Raw genomic sequence first — 16,778 nt, forward strand, 5'->3', positions numbered from 1 at the left:
TAGAGGTGATATGGGTGTTGTAAAGCTGATATGGGTGTTGTAGAGGTGATATGGGTGTTGTAGAGGTGATATGGGTGTTGTAAAGCTGATATGGGCGTTGTAGAGGTGATATGGGTGTTGTAGAGGTGATATGGGTGTTGTAAAGCTGATATGGGTGTTGTAGAGGTGATATGGGTGTTGTAGAGGTGATATGGGTGTTGTAAAGCTGATATGGGTGTTGTGGGGTGATATGGGTGTTGTAGAGGTGATATGGGTGTTGTAAAGCTGATATGGGTGTTGTAGAGGTGATATGGGTGTTGTAGAGGTGATATGGGTGTTGTAAAGCTGATATGGGTGTTGTAAAGCTGATATGGGTGTTGTATGGGTGTTGTAGAGGTGATATGGGTGTTGTAGAGCTGATATGGGTGTTGTGGGGTGATATGGGTGTTGTAGAGGTGATATGGGTGTTGTAGAGGTGATATGGGTGTTGTGGGGTGATATGGGCATTGTAGAGGTGATATGGGCGTTGTAGAGGTGATATGGGTGTTGTAGAGGTGATATGGGTGTTGTAGAGGTGATATGGGTGTTGTGGGGTGATATGGACATTGTGAAGTGATATGGACATTGTGAAGTGATATGGGTGTTGTAGAGGTGATATGGGTGTTGTAGAGGTGATATGGGTGTTGTAGAGGTGATATGGGTGTTGTAGGGATGATATGGGTGTTGTGGGGTGATATGGACATTGTGAAGTGATATGGGTGTTGTAGGGGTAATATGAGTGTTAAAGGGGTGATATAAATGTTGTAGGGGTGATACATGTCCTGTAGGGGTTGATATAGTCGTTGTGTACTGACATGGGTGTTGTAGGGGTGATATTTATTGGTCTGATATGGACGTTGTATGATATATGATATGGGTTTTAAGGGGGGGTATGGGGTGTTGTAGGGCTGAAATAAGTGTTGTAGGGTAATATAGCTGTTGCTGGGTTATATGGGTGTTAAAAGGATGATGTGGGTGTTGTGAGTTAATATTTGTAAGTGTAATGTGGGTGTTGTGGGTTGATATGAGTGTTAAAGAGGTGATTTGGGTGTTGTAGGGTGACAATGTGTTTTCATCCACGTTTTTTTTGTACAGTGTTTGGTTGTGACTTTGTGACAACAAATTTGTGCCATATTTTTGCCCCCCTATAGCATCCAGACGTTCTGAGGTCGCCCGCTGTCTTTAACCCTCCACATTCTTCGCTTCCTCTTTTAGCTCCTGGTATTTCTGCAGCCGCTCGTATTCCCCCGCTGTCGTCACGTCCATCACGTCCGCACCACATGACCAGACGTGAGCGCACATCCGACCGTGAGCTTGACGGAGCTGGACGTCCCGTTCCAAATATAGTGTTCTGTAGTGTGTGGGAATTTGTGTCTATTTGTAGGAACGAGAGGGTCTGTTCTCAAATGCCTTTCGCCCAATGACTCGGACCCACAGGGACCCTGACCAGGACGAAGTGGTGGTAAAACAGATAATGAATGCATGAATGAATGAAATTAAATAAAACACAAACAGATAGATTGCTTTCTTAATTCATATTTATTAGCATTTTATGATTGTTAGCATATTTATGATTATTAGCATATTATCATTAGCATTAGCTACACATTAATACAAGTTTCCGGGATTAAACGCGCTAATCCTCTCTGTGACCTCGGTATCGTGTTAAACCGACTCATCAGCCCTCCAGCGTCTCGTACCACGGTGGCGTGTGGAGCCGTTAGCCTCTCGCGCTATCATAACAAAAGGAAAACGGCTCGCGTGATGAAATCGATACTGTTTTGGGGTCGGAATGAACTGGCAGGCCGGTGGAACGTGTTTACCTACGACGCCACGGTCACCGAATCTTATCTTTTAATCATATTTAACCAAGCACTAGCGGAGATCACGCTAACTCTGCGCGCAGGTCAGAGCTCAGATACGACGTGTAGCGACGATCAGGGAAGCAAATATTAGCGTTTCTTGTGAGGTGGACGGTCCTGGTTGCATCAGGCTCCGCTTGGCCGTCGTGAACCGGAACTCTGACTGGAACGTTGACCTGGTGAAAGAAACAATAGTGTTATAGCACGCCGCGATCAGAAAGTCTTCCACGCTAATGCTAGCATGTAGAAAATGGTGAAGGACTCACGTCTACTTCCACACGTTCTTCTGACAGAAAGGAACCACCTGAGAAAAAAACAGAATGTTTTCACTGGGAACGTCTGGTACTGTTTCTGGCATGAACCTGTAGAAGGTATACAGTGTATCACAAAAGTGAGTACACCCCTCACATTTCTGCAGATATTTAAGTATATCTTTTCATGGGAAAACACTGACAAAATGACACTTTGACACAATGAAAAGTAGTCTGTGTGCAGCTTATATAACAGTGTAAATTTATTCTTCCCTCAAAATAACTCAATATACAGCCATTAATGTCTAAACCACCGGCAACAAAAGTGAGTACACCCCTAAGAGACTACACCCCTAAATGTCCAAATTGAGCACTGCTTGTCATTTTCCCTCCAAAATGTCATGTGATTTGTTAGTGTTACTAGGTCTCAGGTGTGCATAGGGAGCAGGTGTGTTCAATTTAGTAGTACAGCTCTCACACTCTCTCATACTGGTCACTGAAAGTTCCAACATGGCACCTCATGGCAAAGAACTCTCTGAGGATCTTAGAAGACGAATTGTTGCGCTACATGAAGATGGCCAAGGCTACAAGAAGATTGCCAACACCCTGAAACTGAGCTGCAGCACAGTGGCCAAGATCATCCAGCGTTTTAAAAGAGCAGGGTCCACTCAGAACAGACCTCGCGTTGGTCGTCCAAAGAAGCTGAGTGCACGTGCTCAGCGTCACATCCAACTGCTGTCTTTGAAAGATAGGCGCAGGAGTGCTGTCAGCATTGCTGCAGAGATTGAAAAGGTGGGGGGTCAGCCTGTCAGTGCTCAGACCATACGCCGCACACTACATCAAATTGGTCTGCATGGCTGTCACCCCAGAAGGAAGCCTCTTCTGAAGTCTCTACACAAGAAAGCCCGCAAACAGTTTGCTGAAGACATGTCAACAAAGGACATGGATTACTGGAACCATGTCCTATGGTCTGATGAGACCAAGATTAATTTGTTTGGTTCAGATGGTCTCGAGCATGTGTGGCGGCAATCAGGTGAGGAGTACAAAGATAAGTGTGTCATGCCTACAGTCAAGCATGGTGGTGGGAATGCCATGGTCTGGGGCTGCATGAGTGCAGCAGGTGTTGGGGAGTTACATTTCATTGAGGGACACATGAACTCCAATATGTACTGTGAAATACTGAAGCAGAGCATGATCCCCTCCCTCCGGAAACTGGGTCGCAGGGCAGTGTTCCAGCATGATAATGACCCCAAACACACCTCTAAGACGACCACTGCTTTATTGAAGAGGCTGAGGGTAAAAGTGATGGACTGGCCAAGCATGTCTCCAGACCTAAACCCAATAGAACATCTCTGGGGCATCCTCAAGCGGAAGGTGGAGGAGCGCAAAGTCTCGAAAATCCGCCAGCTCCGTGATGTCGTCATGGAGGAGTGGAAAAGCATTCCAGTGGCAACCTGTGAAGCTCTGGTAAACTCCATGCCCAGGAGAGTTAAGGCAGTTCTGGGAAATAATGGTGGCCACACAAAATATTGACACTTCAGGAACTTTCACTAAGGGGTGTACTCACTTTTGTTGCCGGTGGTTTAGACATTAATGGCTGTATATTGAGTTATTTGAAGGGAAGAATAAATTTACACTGTTATATAAGCTGCACACAGACTACTTTTCATTGTGTCAAAGTGTCATTTTGTCAGTGTTGTCCCATGAAAAGATATACTTAAATATCTGCAGAAATGTGAGGGGTGTACTCACTTTTGTGATACACTGTATATATAAAAAACATTTGTGCAAGCAATCTGATGCGCTAACACGTCACAAATTTATATCTCGGCTGTGCTATCGACCTGGCTGGTGTGTGTGTGTGTGTGTGTGTGACATTGACAAACTCGACTTGGTTGCTTATTTCTGCTCCAGAAGCGACCTCTGCTGGCTGGTTCAGGTATAACCCACTATTTTTCTCTGTGCACCGTACGGCTCTCTGTGTGACCACCTCTGGCAATTAAAAAAAAGCGGCCGGCTACTACACCTGTGTTTGGGGGGGGGGGGGGGGGGAGGTACAACTGGGTAACTGGATATGACTAGATAACTATATCAGAGGGTTTACAAACTTTTTAGGACCCCCCCATTGCAGCTATAACAGTCTCTTCTGTTTGGAGTGATTTAATTATGTGACCGTGTGATTGTGTTTGTTAGCACGTCACGCGTGTACACTCACCCCACAGCTCTGTGCGGTGTACAGATCTCTACAGGTATATCTGGGCCCCAGGGTGCAGGGGTCCCCCTGGTCCCCAAAGTCCTCCGTGTCCCAGACGTCCCTCATCACGTCCCTCATCACGTCCCGCATCACGTCCTCGTGCTCACGTCTCACACACAGAGCTGCTCTCTACAACCCACCAGGTTAAAGAACAGTTCACACAGGAGCAATGATGTACTCAATATAGTGTGTAGGGATTCATTCCTTTAGTCACTCCTTCATTTATTCATACATACAGTCCATTTAGTCATTTATATATTAATTAATTCATGTATTCCCTCCTTACTACCTTACTTTAGTCCATTCATTTATTCATTCATTCATTCACTAAATTGTTTATTTATTTATTTATTTATTTATTTATTTATTTATTTATTTATTTATTTATTTATTTATTTATTCATTACTTAATTCATTATTCAATAATAAATTCCTTCAGTGTTTAATTAATTAATTAATTCATTAATTCACCCATTCCTTCCTTCCTTTAGTCATTCAATCATTCATTCATTTCTTTCCTCATTAAATCCTTTATTCATTTATTAATTCTTTCAAACATTCCTTTCTTTTTTCCTTCCTTTTTTATTTAATTAATAATTCATTCAGTACTTCATTAATTTATTAATTAATTCGTTCGTTCATTCATTCATTCATTGAATTATTCTCTTTTTTGTCTCCTTCAGTATTTACATAAATAATTAAATAATTAATTCAGTCATTTCTTAAGTACTTAATTTATTCATTCATTCATTCCTTTCCTCATTAAATCCTTTATTATCATTTATTAATTCCTTCAAGCATTACTTTCTTTATTCCTTCCTTTAGAATTTCATTCATTCATTTATTCATTCATTAATTGAGTACTTCATTCATTCATTCATTCATTCAAACATTCACTTTAACCCTTTCTTTAATATTTAACTAATTAAATAATTAATTATTTCATTTCTTAAATCCTTAATTAATTCATTAATTCCTTTATTATTCCTTCAAACATTCCTTCCTTCCTTCATTCATTCATTCAAACATTCCTTTCCTCAGTGTTTAATTCATTCATTCATACATTCATTATCTCAATATTTAATTAATTTATTTATTCATTCATTCAAACATTCCTTCCCTCATTCATTCATTCATTCATTCATTCACTCACTGCCTAGCCCCTAAACAGAACTTAACGGTTGATGAGAATGAACTAAATTTGAGGACTTTGGGTCCCTCTGGTGGCTGGTGTAGGTCAGTGCAGGGTCAGTGTTAGTGCTCTATATGTTACCTCACACAGGTCCAGAGCGTCTCCGTCTTTACCCAGAATGCTTTGGAGCTGTCGGACATGAAGCTGAGTGAAGCTCTCACACTGCAGGAGGAACCAAGAGGGGTCAGAAATCAGAAGAACATCTCAGGAGTATCAGAGGACCTTCACAAATCTCAATTCACTTCTGTTAAAATGGTTCATCAAAACTGAACCTCTGTACACAAAGAGACACTGTGTGGTCAAAAGTATTTGGACACCTGAGCATGAGCTTGTCGGACGTCTCAGTATACCTGTGGGAATTTGTGCCCATTTAGTCAAAAAATGACAGTCATGCCGGAACAGGAAAGGGCCTTCCCTATACTGCATAGTTAAAAAGCATGTGATCTCCTTTATATTACTGATTTATTACACATGTTAGTAGTAATTAAAAGGGTTGTCCCAATACTTTTGACCTCATCGGTGTGGTAATGATGATTCATATAAATCTGATTAAAAACAGGAAGTCCAGCATCAGCACAGCTGGATGTTTCTTATGAGCAGATGTTTGTTTATGGAGCTGGAGGGTGGAGGAGCTGACCTCGGGCAGGGCTTCTGGGTGAGACTTGCACACAGACTGCAGGAAGGTGGAGACACGTGGCAGGGTGGCATTAGAACCCAGACTGAGTCGTGCCAGGACGGCCAGAGTGAGACACGAATCACAGTCTGAGAGCCGAGCCGCCGCTGAGAGAGAGAACAGAGGTAAAACAAACATCATTAACGTACACACCTGTACACGAGCCACACGCTGGTGCAGCGGGTAGTGTGGGTGCTGCACAACTCCAGGGTCCAAACCATCCGTGTTTAAGCCAGTCCTGTTTCCATGTGTGTATTCTCAAAACTAGCTCTAGCTGTGAGTTGGTGAGTCAGTGTGACACCCTGAAATGAACAGGCGCCGTGTTCATGGTGTAAACAGAGGGTGGTAATGGACCCACTGCAAACCTGATCAAGATACAGCCTTAGAGATGTAATCTGGATTGTACGAGGAGGAGAACCAGGCGTTAATGTGGCTAAAAAACTTCTAATTAAAACTAATGAATCTATCAATGTTATTTAAATATAACCATTATACTATAACCATAATATACCAAAATAACATTATATAACATCATATAACCATAATATAACCATTATATACCATAATAACCATTATATACCATAATAACCATAATATAACCACAATATAACCATAATATAACATTACATGACATAATGACCATAATATAATAAGTATATAGCCATTATATAACATAATAACCATAATATAACATTACATGACATAATAACCATTATATAACCATAATAACCATAATAAACCATTACATGACATAATAACCATAATATAACCATTATATAACATAATAACCGTAATATAACCATTATATTGCCATAACAACAAAATATAACATAATATCAACAGAATAACCATAATAACCATCATATAACTATTATATATCAATTATATACCATAAAAACCATAATATAACTATTATATAACTGTTATGTAACCATAATAACCCCAAAAGTATCACAATAATAACCATCATATAACCATAATAACCATCATATAACATGATTAAACCATATTAACTGTAATATAATAGTAACATAATAATTATATAACTGTTTCTAACGCCTGACCCACAGTTGACCTTCCTATTCATCTCAAACATTCAGTTGGGTTGATGACAGGGTTGATGTACAGTTATGTTAAAACAGGTAAGGGCCTTCCCCAAACTGTTGCCACAAAGCTGGAGGCACATACGTAAGTGTCCACATCATTTTGACCATAGTATGCCACTCACAGCCTGGCAGAAGTGAACAGGTGCCAATCTAATCCTGGCACTCGTACCAACCCCGAGTACCAGGATGAAACCCACACAGACCTGTCTGACGTCTGGAGCTGTGTGACACCTACACTACTGACTGAAGGAGTGTGATGGGACCTGTGTAATGAGGGCTGAGCGGGCACACCTCTGTTGCCGGGCGTGGCTGGGAGCTGGCACAGGCGCAGCTTGGAGCAGACGGAGTTGGGCGAGGCCGGATTCAGCAGAACCTCGAACAGCATCTTCACGTATTTCTGAGTCAGACGCGTACACTGACCTCTGAAGAGCAGGGGCAGGAGGGCACACGCCTCACCCAGCGCGGCCGTCATGGCGCTCTGACGTGGGCACACACGGGGGCACATGGGTTCAGATCGGTTTATTAAAAACACACAAGAGGTTAAAGTCAAAGCAACATGGATTTTTATGGCTGTAAGATTTTTCTCTGAGTGAATGAATAGAACGTGGGTGTGCTTGTGGGTGTGGTCGTGGGTGTGGTTTATATTGGTACCTCCGTCTGAGCTCTGGGCACAGCGCAGTCCAGGACGTTTAGAACGTACATACAGGCGCTGCACTGGATCGAAGCGTCCAGCTGTGGGAGCCAACAACAGGAACGTGGTCAGATACAGACAGTGGTGGCTCAGTGGTTAAGGTATTGAGCTAGTAATCGAAAGGTTGCTGGTTCAAGCCCCACCATCAACAAGTTGCCACTGTGGGCCCCTGAGCAAGGCCCTTAACCCTCAATTGCTCAAATGCCACAAATGTAAATAGGTTCAAAAGTATTAGTGCGCTACCCTGGTTTTGTATCTAGAGGGCAGCACCTCAGATCCCATATCAAGCCCCCCAAAGCCTCCAAATCTTCTAATAAAACAGTTACATAAATTTAAAAAAATGTACTGAAGAGTTCTAAAGGAGTTCTGAAGAGTTCTGAAAGAGTTCTAAAGACTTCTGAGGGAGCACTGAAGAGTTCTGAACAATACTGAAGAGTTCTGAAGGAGTTTTGAAGAGTTCTAAAGAGTTCTGAAAGAGTTCTAAAGACTTCTGAAGGAGTTCTGAAGGGTAATGAAGAGTTCTGACACGTTCTAAGGATTTCCGAAGAGTTCTGAAGAGTGCTATAAAGTTCTGAAAAGTTCTAAAGGAGTTCTAACATGTTATTAAGATTTCTGAAGAATTCTGAATAGTTCTGAAAAATTCTGAAGAGCTCTGGCATCCCGACCCATAATTTTCACCTTTTTCTCAGAACTCGTCAAAACTCCTTCCTTCAGAACTCTTCAGATCTCTACAGAACCCTTTGAGACTGCTCGGAACTCTTCAGAACTTCTCAGAACTCTTCAGAACTCTTCTGTATTGAAGGCTGATGAACAAATGAATGTTTACTGCATCTCACAGCAGAACCAGGTCTCTTTGTGATGGTTACCTTGACGTCAGGAACTGTGACGGTCTTCTGAACGTGACTCATGAAGGCGTCCATCATCCCCATCTTCGTCTTCGTCTTGAACTCTCCCTCACACAGATCTAAATAAACACACACCTGACCAGGGATCTGCACAGAGACAGAACACAGCTTACTGTACTTACTTTTAATCAGAAGGTTGCCGAGGTTCAAGCCCCACATCTGCCAGGTTGCCACTGTTGGGCCCTTGAGCAAGGCCCTTACTCCTCAGTTGCTTAGACTGTTGCTTACTGTGAGCTTTGGATTTAAAGCATCTGCTAAATGCCATAAATGTAAATGTACTCGGATGCTCATGCACCACCTTCACCCACCAGTAGATATCGCTGTTGACTCAGTTCGGCCTGCACCCCTTCAGACGAGACCTTCTGTGTCTGTACTGTGTCCCACCAGACCTGGTGCTCAGACTCAGGTCGGTATAGATATTAGTAACAGAACTATTCAGGTTACAGTGGGTCTCCCTCTCCTCCAGCAGCACTAACAGTGAGGTGTTTTACATGATCATGGTTTGGTCACTCACCAGCAGACTGTTGATGAAGGCGATGGCGAGAGGAAAGTCTGAATCCACGGTGCTCTGACATGTCTGAGATATTTGCTCCGGCAGATTCTCACAAAACATCTCCAAACTGTTCTTCACCTTCATCTAATAATAATAATAATAATAATAATAATAATAATAATAAATAAACAATAACATGAGCGTTTATACAAACTGTTCTTCACCTTCATCTAATAATAATAATAATAATAACAATAAATAAATAAACAATAACATGAGCATTAATACAAACAGAGAAGGTGAAATAATTTTATAAAACAATAATCTAATATTAATAATATAACTGTACTTCTAAAAAAAACACATCAAATTTGACCAAACAGTTCTAACAGTGTCACACCTGATAAAAAACTAAAATTATTAAATTATAGTAATATTAGTAATAATAATAATAATAAGAAGAAAGTAGTTAAAATTATATCAATAGTAATATCTTAATAATGATCATAATAATAAAAATAATATTAATAATTATAATAATAATAATAATAATAATAAAGATAATCATAAAATAACAATAATAAATTAATAATATTAACATAATAAATTTATAATAATATCAATAGTATATTAATAATGATAATAATGATAATAACAATTAAAAATAATTATTATTATTATAAAGGTGAAAATAATAATAATAATAATAATAATAATAAATAATAATAAAGATAAGAATAATAGTAGCAATAATAATAAATAAATGCTAATAGCAATAATAATAATACGTTAATAATAATAATATAATTATAATTATTATAATTATAATAATAATAATAATAATAATAAAATAATAATAATAATATCAGACTGTGAATCTGTTTTTTTCATCAATAATTCAGTGAGTTTATAAATTCTTTTACAGTTTCAGCAGATCGTCTCACGACCGTGTGAAGCTTCAGTTCTTACCTGGAAGTCTTGATCAGACAGAAGATGTTTGAGGATCTCAAAGATGTGGATGCAGTCCTGACAGGTAACATCATCCTACACACACACATACACACACACACACACACTTTATTTATTATTATTATTATTATTATTTTTAAATAATTATTTATTGTTATTATATTTTTATTTATTATTATTATTATTTAAATGATTATTTATTATTATTAGATTTTTATTTAATAATAAAACGTGTTTGTATGTAAATGATCCTCCGGCCTGCAGAGTTAAAGCAGAAGTGAGAGTGGTGTTGTGGAGGTACGGGTGACGTGGTGGGTGTATTTTTGGAGCAGGTGTGAGGAACATTTTGAGGATCTGAGAGCTGAAAAGCTGCAGTTCATGTGAATCAATAAACCCTGAACGGCTGTTGTTCTAGCTGTAAAGATAACACAGAGGTATTTACTTTAATAACATTTGTTTTGCACTTTTAGCCATGTAGTGTAAGTGTGATGTGATTAAATTAAGTCCTTTTATTCCATCGTCACTTTATTTTATCTTCAGGTGTTGAAGCGAGTTCTTGTTTTAAAGAGAAATCTGCTGAAACTCCCGGCCGTGCGCTCTATTCAGGTAAAACCTGGCAACCTCGGAGGACTGAACTGGTCATTTCAGGGTCATTTTAAAGATATTTATAAAGAAAAACAGCTAATTCCCATCATGAGGAGGGTGTGTGTGTGTGTGTGTGTGAGTGTGTGTGTGTGTGTGTGAGTGTGAGTGTAAGTGTGAGTGTGTGTGTGTGTGTGTGTGTGTGAGTGTTTTACTCACCTTTACTTCGTTAGTGTCCCGTTCGAAAACCCTCAGGGTTCCTGCATCCAGTGATCGGGCGTCGGCTGTAAAAATAAAATTATTTATTAATCCAACATCGCTGCTCTAACACTGGAAACGTGTTTTCTTCTTCTGTCTTTACTTTATTGATCTGTGACACGTAATACACTACATGGACAAAAGTATTGGGATGCCCTGTTAATGACTGAATAAGAAGAAGGCGAATAAAAAGAACGAGAAGAACAAGAAGAAGGCGAATAAAAAGAAGGAGAATAAAAAGAACAAGAAAAAGGCGATTAATAAGAACAAGAAGAAGGAGAATAAAAAGAACAAGAAGAAGGTGGTTAATAAGAACAAGAAGAACAAAAAGGCAAATAAAAAGAACAAGAAGAAGGAGAATAAAAAGAACAAGAAGAAGGCGAATAAGAAGAACAAGAAGAAGGAGAATAAAAAGAACAAGAAGAACAAGAAGAAGGCGAATAAAAAGAACAAGAAGAACAAGAAGAAGGCAAAGAAGAAGAAGACGAATAAAAAGAACAAGAAGAAGGCAATTAATAAAAACAAGAAGAAGGCGATTAAGAAGAACAAGAAGAAGGAGAATGATAAGTACAAGAAGAAGGCGATTAAGAAGAACAAGAAGAAGGCGATTAAGAAGAACAAGAAGAAGGCAAATAAGAAGAAGGAGAAGGTAAACAAGAAAAAGAAGAAGGCGAATAAGAAGAACAAGAAGTAGGCGAATAAGAAGAACAAGAAGAAGGCGATTAAGAAGAACAAGAAGGCGATTAAGAAGAACAAGAAGAACAAGAAGAAGGCGATTAAGAAGAACAAGAAGAAGGCGATTAAGAACAAGAAGAAGGCAAATAAGAACAAGGAGAAGGTGAACAAGAACAAGAAGAAGGCGAATAAGAAGAACAAGAAGTAGGCGAATAAGAAGAACAAGAAGTAGGCGAATAAGAAGAACAAGAACAACAACACGAATAAAAAGAACAATAAAAAGAACAAAAGTAACAACAATAAAAAAGAACAAAAAAACAACAAGAAGTACAAGAAAAAGAACAATAAGATCAATGAAAGACCTAAAAAAGAACAATAAGAACAAGAAAAAGAAGTAGTAGAAGTAGAAGACGTGAGAGCGAGTGTTGATCATTATTCAGATTATATTTACCGGCGCTCAGCAGTGGAAGCAGGACGACGACGATGAGTTTGATGAAGACCATGTTTCTCCTTGGTCTTTAGTTTAGGGAAGTACCGCAGCGTTCTCGGCTCGGCGCTTTATACGGCCTCTGAGAACAGGAAGTGACCTCGAGAGACCCTTTAAAGAACTGAACCACAAAACCAGAGCGAGATAAGAAACAAAGTTCCTCAAGCAGAAGCTTTTGATTTCAGTCACGATCTGACGGGTCAGCAAACGGCGACACAGAGTTTCATAAATGTTCAGAACTTCTGAAATTGTTTGGTCCTGAAGTTCTAAAGTTCTTCTGAGATCTGAGACGCCGTTTGATCTTTTTCACCTGTTAGATAAACAAACCTGAACGAAGCTCGACGATAACCTGGCGCCCTCAGACAGAACCCTTGAACAAACATCAACTGTTCACTGCTGATACTTTTGTTCAAACAGTCAATGTTTACCTACACTATATTGTCAAAAGTATTGGGACACCTGATCATGAGCTTGTTGTTACATTCCTTCTTTCTGTATAGCTTTGATATCATCCAGTCTTCGGTAAAGCCTTTGTATAAGACTTTGTAGAGAAAGTGTCTGTGGGAATTTGTGCCTATTTGGTCAATAGAGTTAGTGAGGCCGGATCAGGTGCTGATGCTGGAGGAGAAGAGAAGAGAAAAGAAGAAATTAGAAGAGAAGATAAAATAAGAGAATAGATGAGAAGAGAAGAGAAAAGAGAATAAAAAGAAATGGAAAAGATGAGAAGATAAAAGAAGAGAGATAAGAAGAAAAGAGAATACATAAGACTAGAAGAAAAGACATAAGAGAGGAAAGAAGAGATGAAAAGAGAAGACTCAAGAAGAGAAGAGGAAAGAGAAGAAAAGAGAAGGGAAGAGAAAACATAAGAAGGGAAGAAAGATAAGAAGAAAAGAGAATACATAAGACTAGAAGAGAAGACATAAGAGAGAAGAGAAGAGAAAAGTAAACTAAAGAATAGACAGAGGAAGAGAAGAGAAAATGAGAGATAAGAAGAGAAAAGAAGAAAAGAGATAGAAGAAGACAAAAGAGGAGAAAAGAAGAGAAGAGAAGATAGAAAAGATAAAAAAGACAAGATAAAAGAAAAGAAGAAAAAAGAGAGAAGAGAAGATAAAAGAAGAGAGAAGACGAGAAGAGAACAGAAGAAAAGAAAAGATAGAAAAGAGAAGAGACAATACGATAATACAATGGACGAGAAGAGAGAAGATAAAAAAATAAGAGAAAAAAGAGAAAATAAAAGAAAAGAAGAAAAATTAAAAGAGAAGAGGTGAGAAGATCAAAGAAAAGAGAACAAAGAGAGAAGAGAAAAGAAAAGAAGAGAAGAGAAAGAAGAGAGAAGAAGAGATGAGAAGAGAAGAGACAATTTGGTAATACAATAGACGAGGAGAGGAGAAAAAAAGAAAAGAGAGAATAGAATATAAATAAGGAGAAAAGATAAGAAAGATAAAATAAAAGAATGAAAGGGATGAAAAGATAGAAGAGAAGAGAAAAGAGAATAAAAGAAAAGAGAAATGAAAAGAAGAGAAGTAAAGAAGTCTTTATAGAGCTCGCTTTGTTCTCAGGGGTGTAATCATGCTAAAAGAGGATCAGGACTTCCCCAAACTGTTGCCACAATGTTATATTTACCTTATATCATTTTTACCTGTTAGCAACTGATGCGACAGAAACAAATACATTCAGTGACTGAAACTGCTGTCAACATACTTTTGGACATAGTTTATATTTGTAGGGAACATTTTCGGTTGGGACATAAATCCACATAAATATGGTGAAATAAGAGCTTCAGTCTGAGTGAGAAACAGAACTGATTGTAATTGAAACGTGTTCAGACTAAACCCCTGGATGAAATTCTCTCCACTACCCCCAACCCCCAAAAAATCTGGCACTGAGAACCGAACGGTGCTGGTTTTTAACCTGTTTCGACGTTCCTCTTACATCATGTTTGGGGTTCTGTACCGCGGTGCTGCTCGACTGTCACAGAGATATGACGACACGCAGCTTCACGTTTCCAGAAAAAACTAAATCCCGTCGAGGGCTTTAAAATAAATTAATAATAATAATAATGGTGTGGAATTTCAGAAATGTTCTTGTATAACGTTTGAGGAGAACGTTGAGGAGCTGCCAGGCTCCTCCTGTGTGATCTGCTGGTGATCGCAGTATATACATGCGGACTGCCACGTAGACACGTGTGTGTGTGTGTGTGTGGACTCGTAGACTCTGAGTAATGGAAACCTCCTGTCTGAGCAGGAAAATTCAGTCTCCCGTCCCGCCGGGGTTTTGAGCGGCGCGCTAAAGACCAGAAGATAGCGTAGATTTATTTAATCACCTTTCACGCTAGCGCCGCTGTTTCCAAAACGCTATGCCGGCACCACAGAGCGCGCGGGGAGACGGGCGGGTTGGAAAGTGAGCGGGCTTGCAAGACGAGATCTTTAAACGAGAGCGGAGAGTCGAAATGACTGTTTTGCGTTCAGGTTAGCGTCTTCACGCCTCAGCGAAACCTAGCCCGCTTAAATCACACGCCTCAGAGAGGCAATTTGGTCCGATTACGTCACGTATCATCGCACGAAAGAGTTTACAGCCGCCGCTCAGCTGATGTGGCGGATCCGCCGCTAGCCGAACCCAGAGTAGTGAGGCTGATGCTACGTACAGATCTGCCGCTAGCCGAACCCAGAGTAGTGAGGCTGATGCTACGTACAGATCTGCCGCTAGCTGAACCCAGAGTAGTGAGGCTGATGCTACGTACAGATCCGCCGCCAGTCGTGAGGCTGAAGCTACATATGGATTCACTGCTAGTCGAACATAGAGTCGTGAGGCTGAGGCTATGCACGTATCCGCCGCTAGTTGTGAGGCTGAGGCTACGTACGGATCCGCCGCTAGTCGAACCCAGAGTCGTGAGGCTGAGGCTACGTACGGATCCATCGCTAGCCGAACCCAGAGTCGTGAGGCTCAGGCTACGTACGGATCCGCCGCTAGCCGAACCCAGAGTCGTGAGGCTGAGGCTACGTACGGATCCGCCGCTAGCTGGTGTAAAGAAGCGGCCAGCAGAACGCTGAGGCGTCGGCTAGCCTCATGTGGCAAACAGAGAAATTCTTACAGCTACCCATTTATTGTCTGTTTTGCCACCGCTTTATCCTGGTCAGGGTCACAGTGGGTGCGATTCATTGGGGCGAAAGGTTGGAAACACCCCGGACAGGTTGCCAGGTCATCACACACACACACACGTAGTGTGTTTAGTATCTCCAATTAACCTGACCGCATGTCTTTGGACTTGTGGGAGGAAACCGGAGCACCCGGGGGGAAACCCACCCTGGGAATCGAACCCAGGACCTTTCTGCTGTGAGGCGACAATGCTACCCACCGTGCCACCATCTCAAAAATTGGGCATATCCAAAATCTGTGCTAAGAAACAGGAAAAGCCACCTCCCAGAATATGCAGGAGGTGGATTGGCAGCTTAAATTTCCCTTAAGCGCTACCATGTGCCATCCTGCGCCCCGTCCAGGTTCTGTTCCTTTGTGATGGTCCGTTAAAAGTCGTGTCCTGGCATCCACAATCACAAATGAAGATGTTACTAGACTGGACTAATCGGAAGGTTGCTGGTTTAAGTCCCACCGTTGCCAAGTTGCCGCTACTGGCCCCTCAGCAAGGCCCCTGAAATGAATTCAGTCCAGTAACGTATTTGCATGTGTTTGTGGATGCCAGGACGCGACTTTTAATGGATCGTCACGATGGAACAGAACCTGGACGTGGTGCAGGATGGCACACGGTCACACCTGTGGAGAATTGAAGCTGCCAATCCACCTTCTGCACCTTTTGGGAGGTGGAAGGAACCCGGAATGCCCAGAGTAAACCCTTAAAGACAGGCCGCCGCCCTCCTGGCTACCTGCTCTGCCCACTATTGTTGCCCAACACACACACTTGTGCACAGTTGTGTGCCAGGGGCTTGAATTCCAGCGACGTGGATGTAAGAACTGGGTTAAACATTAGCAGATGTGCCTCCACTCACGGTGCCCGCTGTCCAGAATAGAAAAGAACAACAATGACCGGGTACAGCTGGTTCTCCTCGGCTGGTGCTGGAACCCAGGGTGGAGCGTAATGAACGATGGGGGCCGAGGGTGCCCGTTGTTTTTCTAGTGATTCTCTGGTATGTCTCCGATTCTTTGGGGTTGTTTTGGGATGGCCGAAAGTATTCGAACACCTGACCATGAGCTGCTTCTGAGAAGGCTTCTTGATTGAGTTTTAAGTACGTATGTGGGAATTTGTGCCCATTCCAGGTCAAACCAGATCAGTGCGTGACTCTCCGTGCACAATACAGATCTCCGTATAAATAAACCCACCAGAAAGAATCTGCCTGTACTGCACACGTG

At 41.0% G+C, this 16,778-nt stretch overlaps 1 protein-coding gene across 1 annotated transcript; it reads right to left on the reverse strand.

Moving 5' to 3' along the window:
• Positions 1-1,546: 1,546 nt before the first annotated feature.
• On the reverse strand, positions 1,547-12,432 carry sftpba (surfactant protein Ba). Its single transcript, XM_063014694.1, has 12 exons — positions 12,381-12,432; positions 11,216-11,280; positions 10,415-10,489; positions 9,467-9,589; positions 8,914-9,039; positions 8,008-8,088; positions 7,648-7,834; positions 6,215-6,357; positions 5,659-5,739; positions 4,347-4,514; positions 2,147-2,184; positions 1,547-2,056 (listed from the first exon to the last, which is right to left on the reverse strand). The coding sequence occupies exons 1-11, from the start codon at positions 12,430-12,432 to the stop codon at positions 2,149-2,151; spliced, it is 1,137 nt and encodes a 378-aa protein (XP_062870764.1). The 3' UTR covers positions 1,547-2,056; positions 2,147-2,148.
• Positions 12,433-16,778: the final 4,346 nt, after the last annotated feature.

The sequence above is a fragment of the Trichomycterus rosablanca genome, chromosome 18 (assembly GCF_030014385.1).
Source record: "Trichomycterus rosablanca isolate fTriRos1 chromosome 18, fTriRos1.hap1, whole genome shotgun sequence".
In the NCBI taxonomy this organism is placed as follows: Eukaryota; Metazoa; Chordata; class Actinopteri; order Siluriformes; family Trichomycteridae; genus Trichomycterus; species Trichomycterus rosablanca.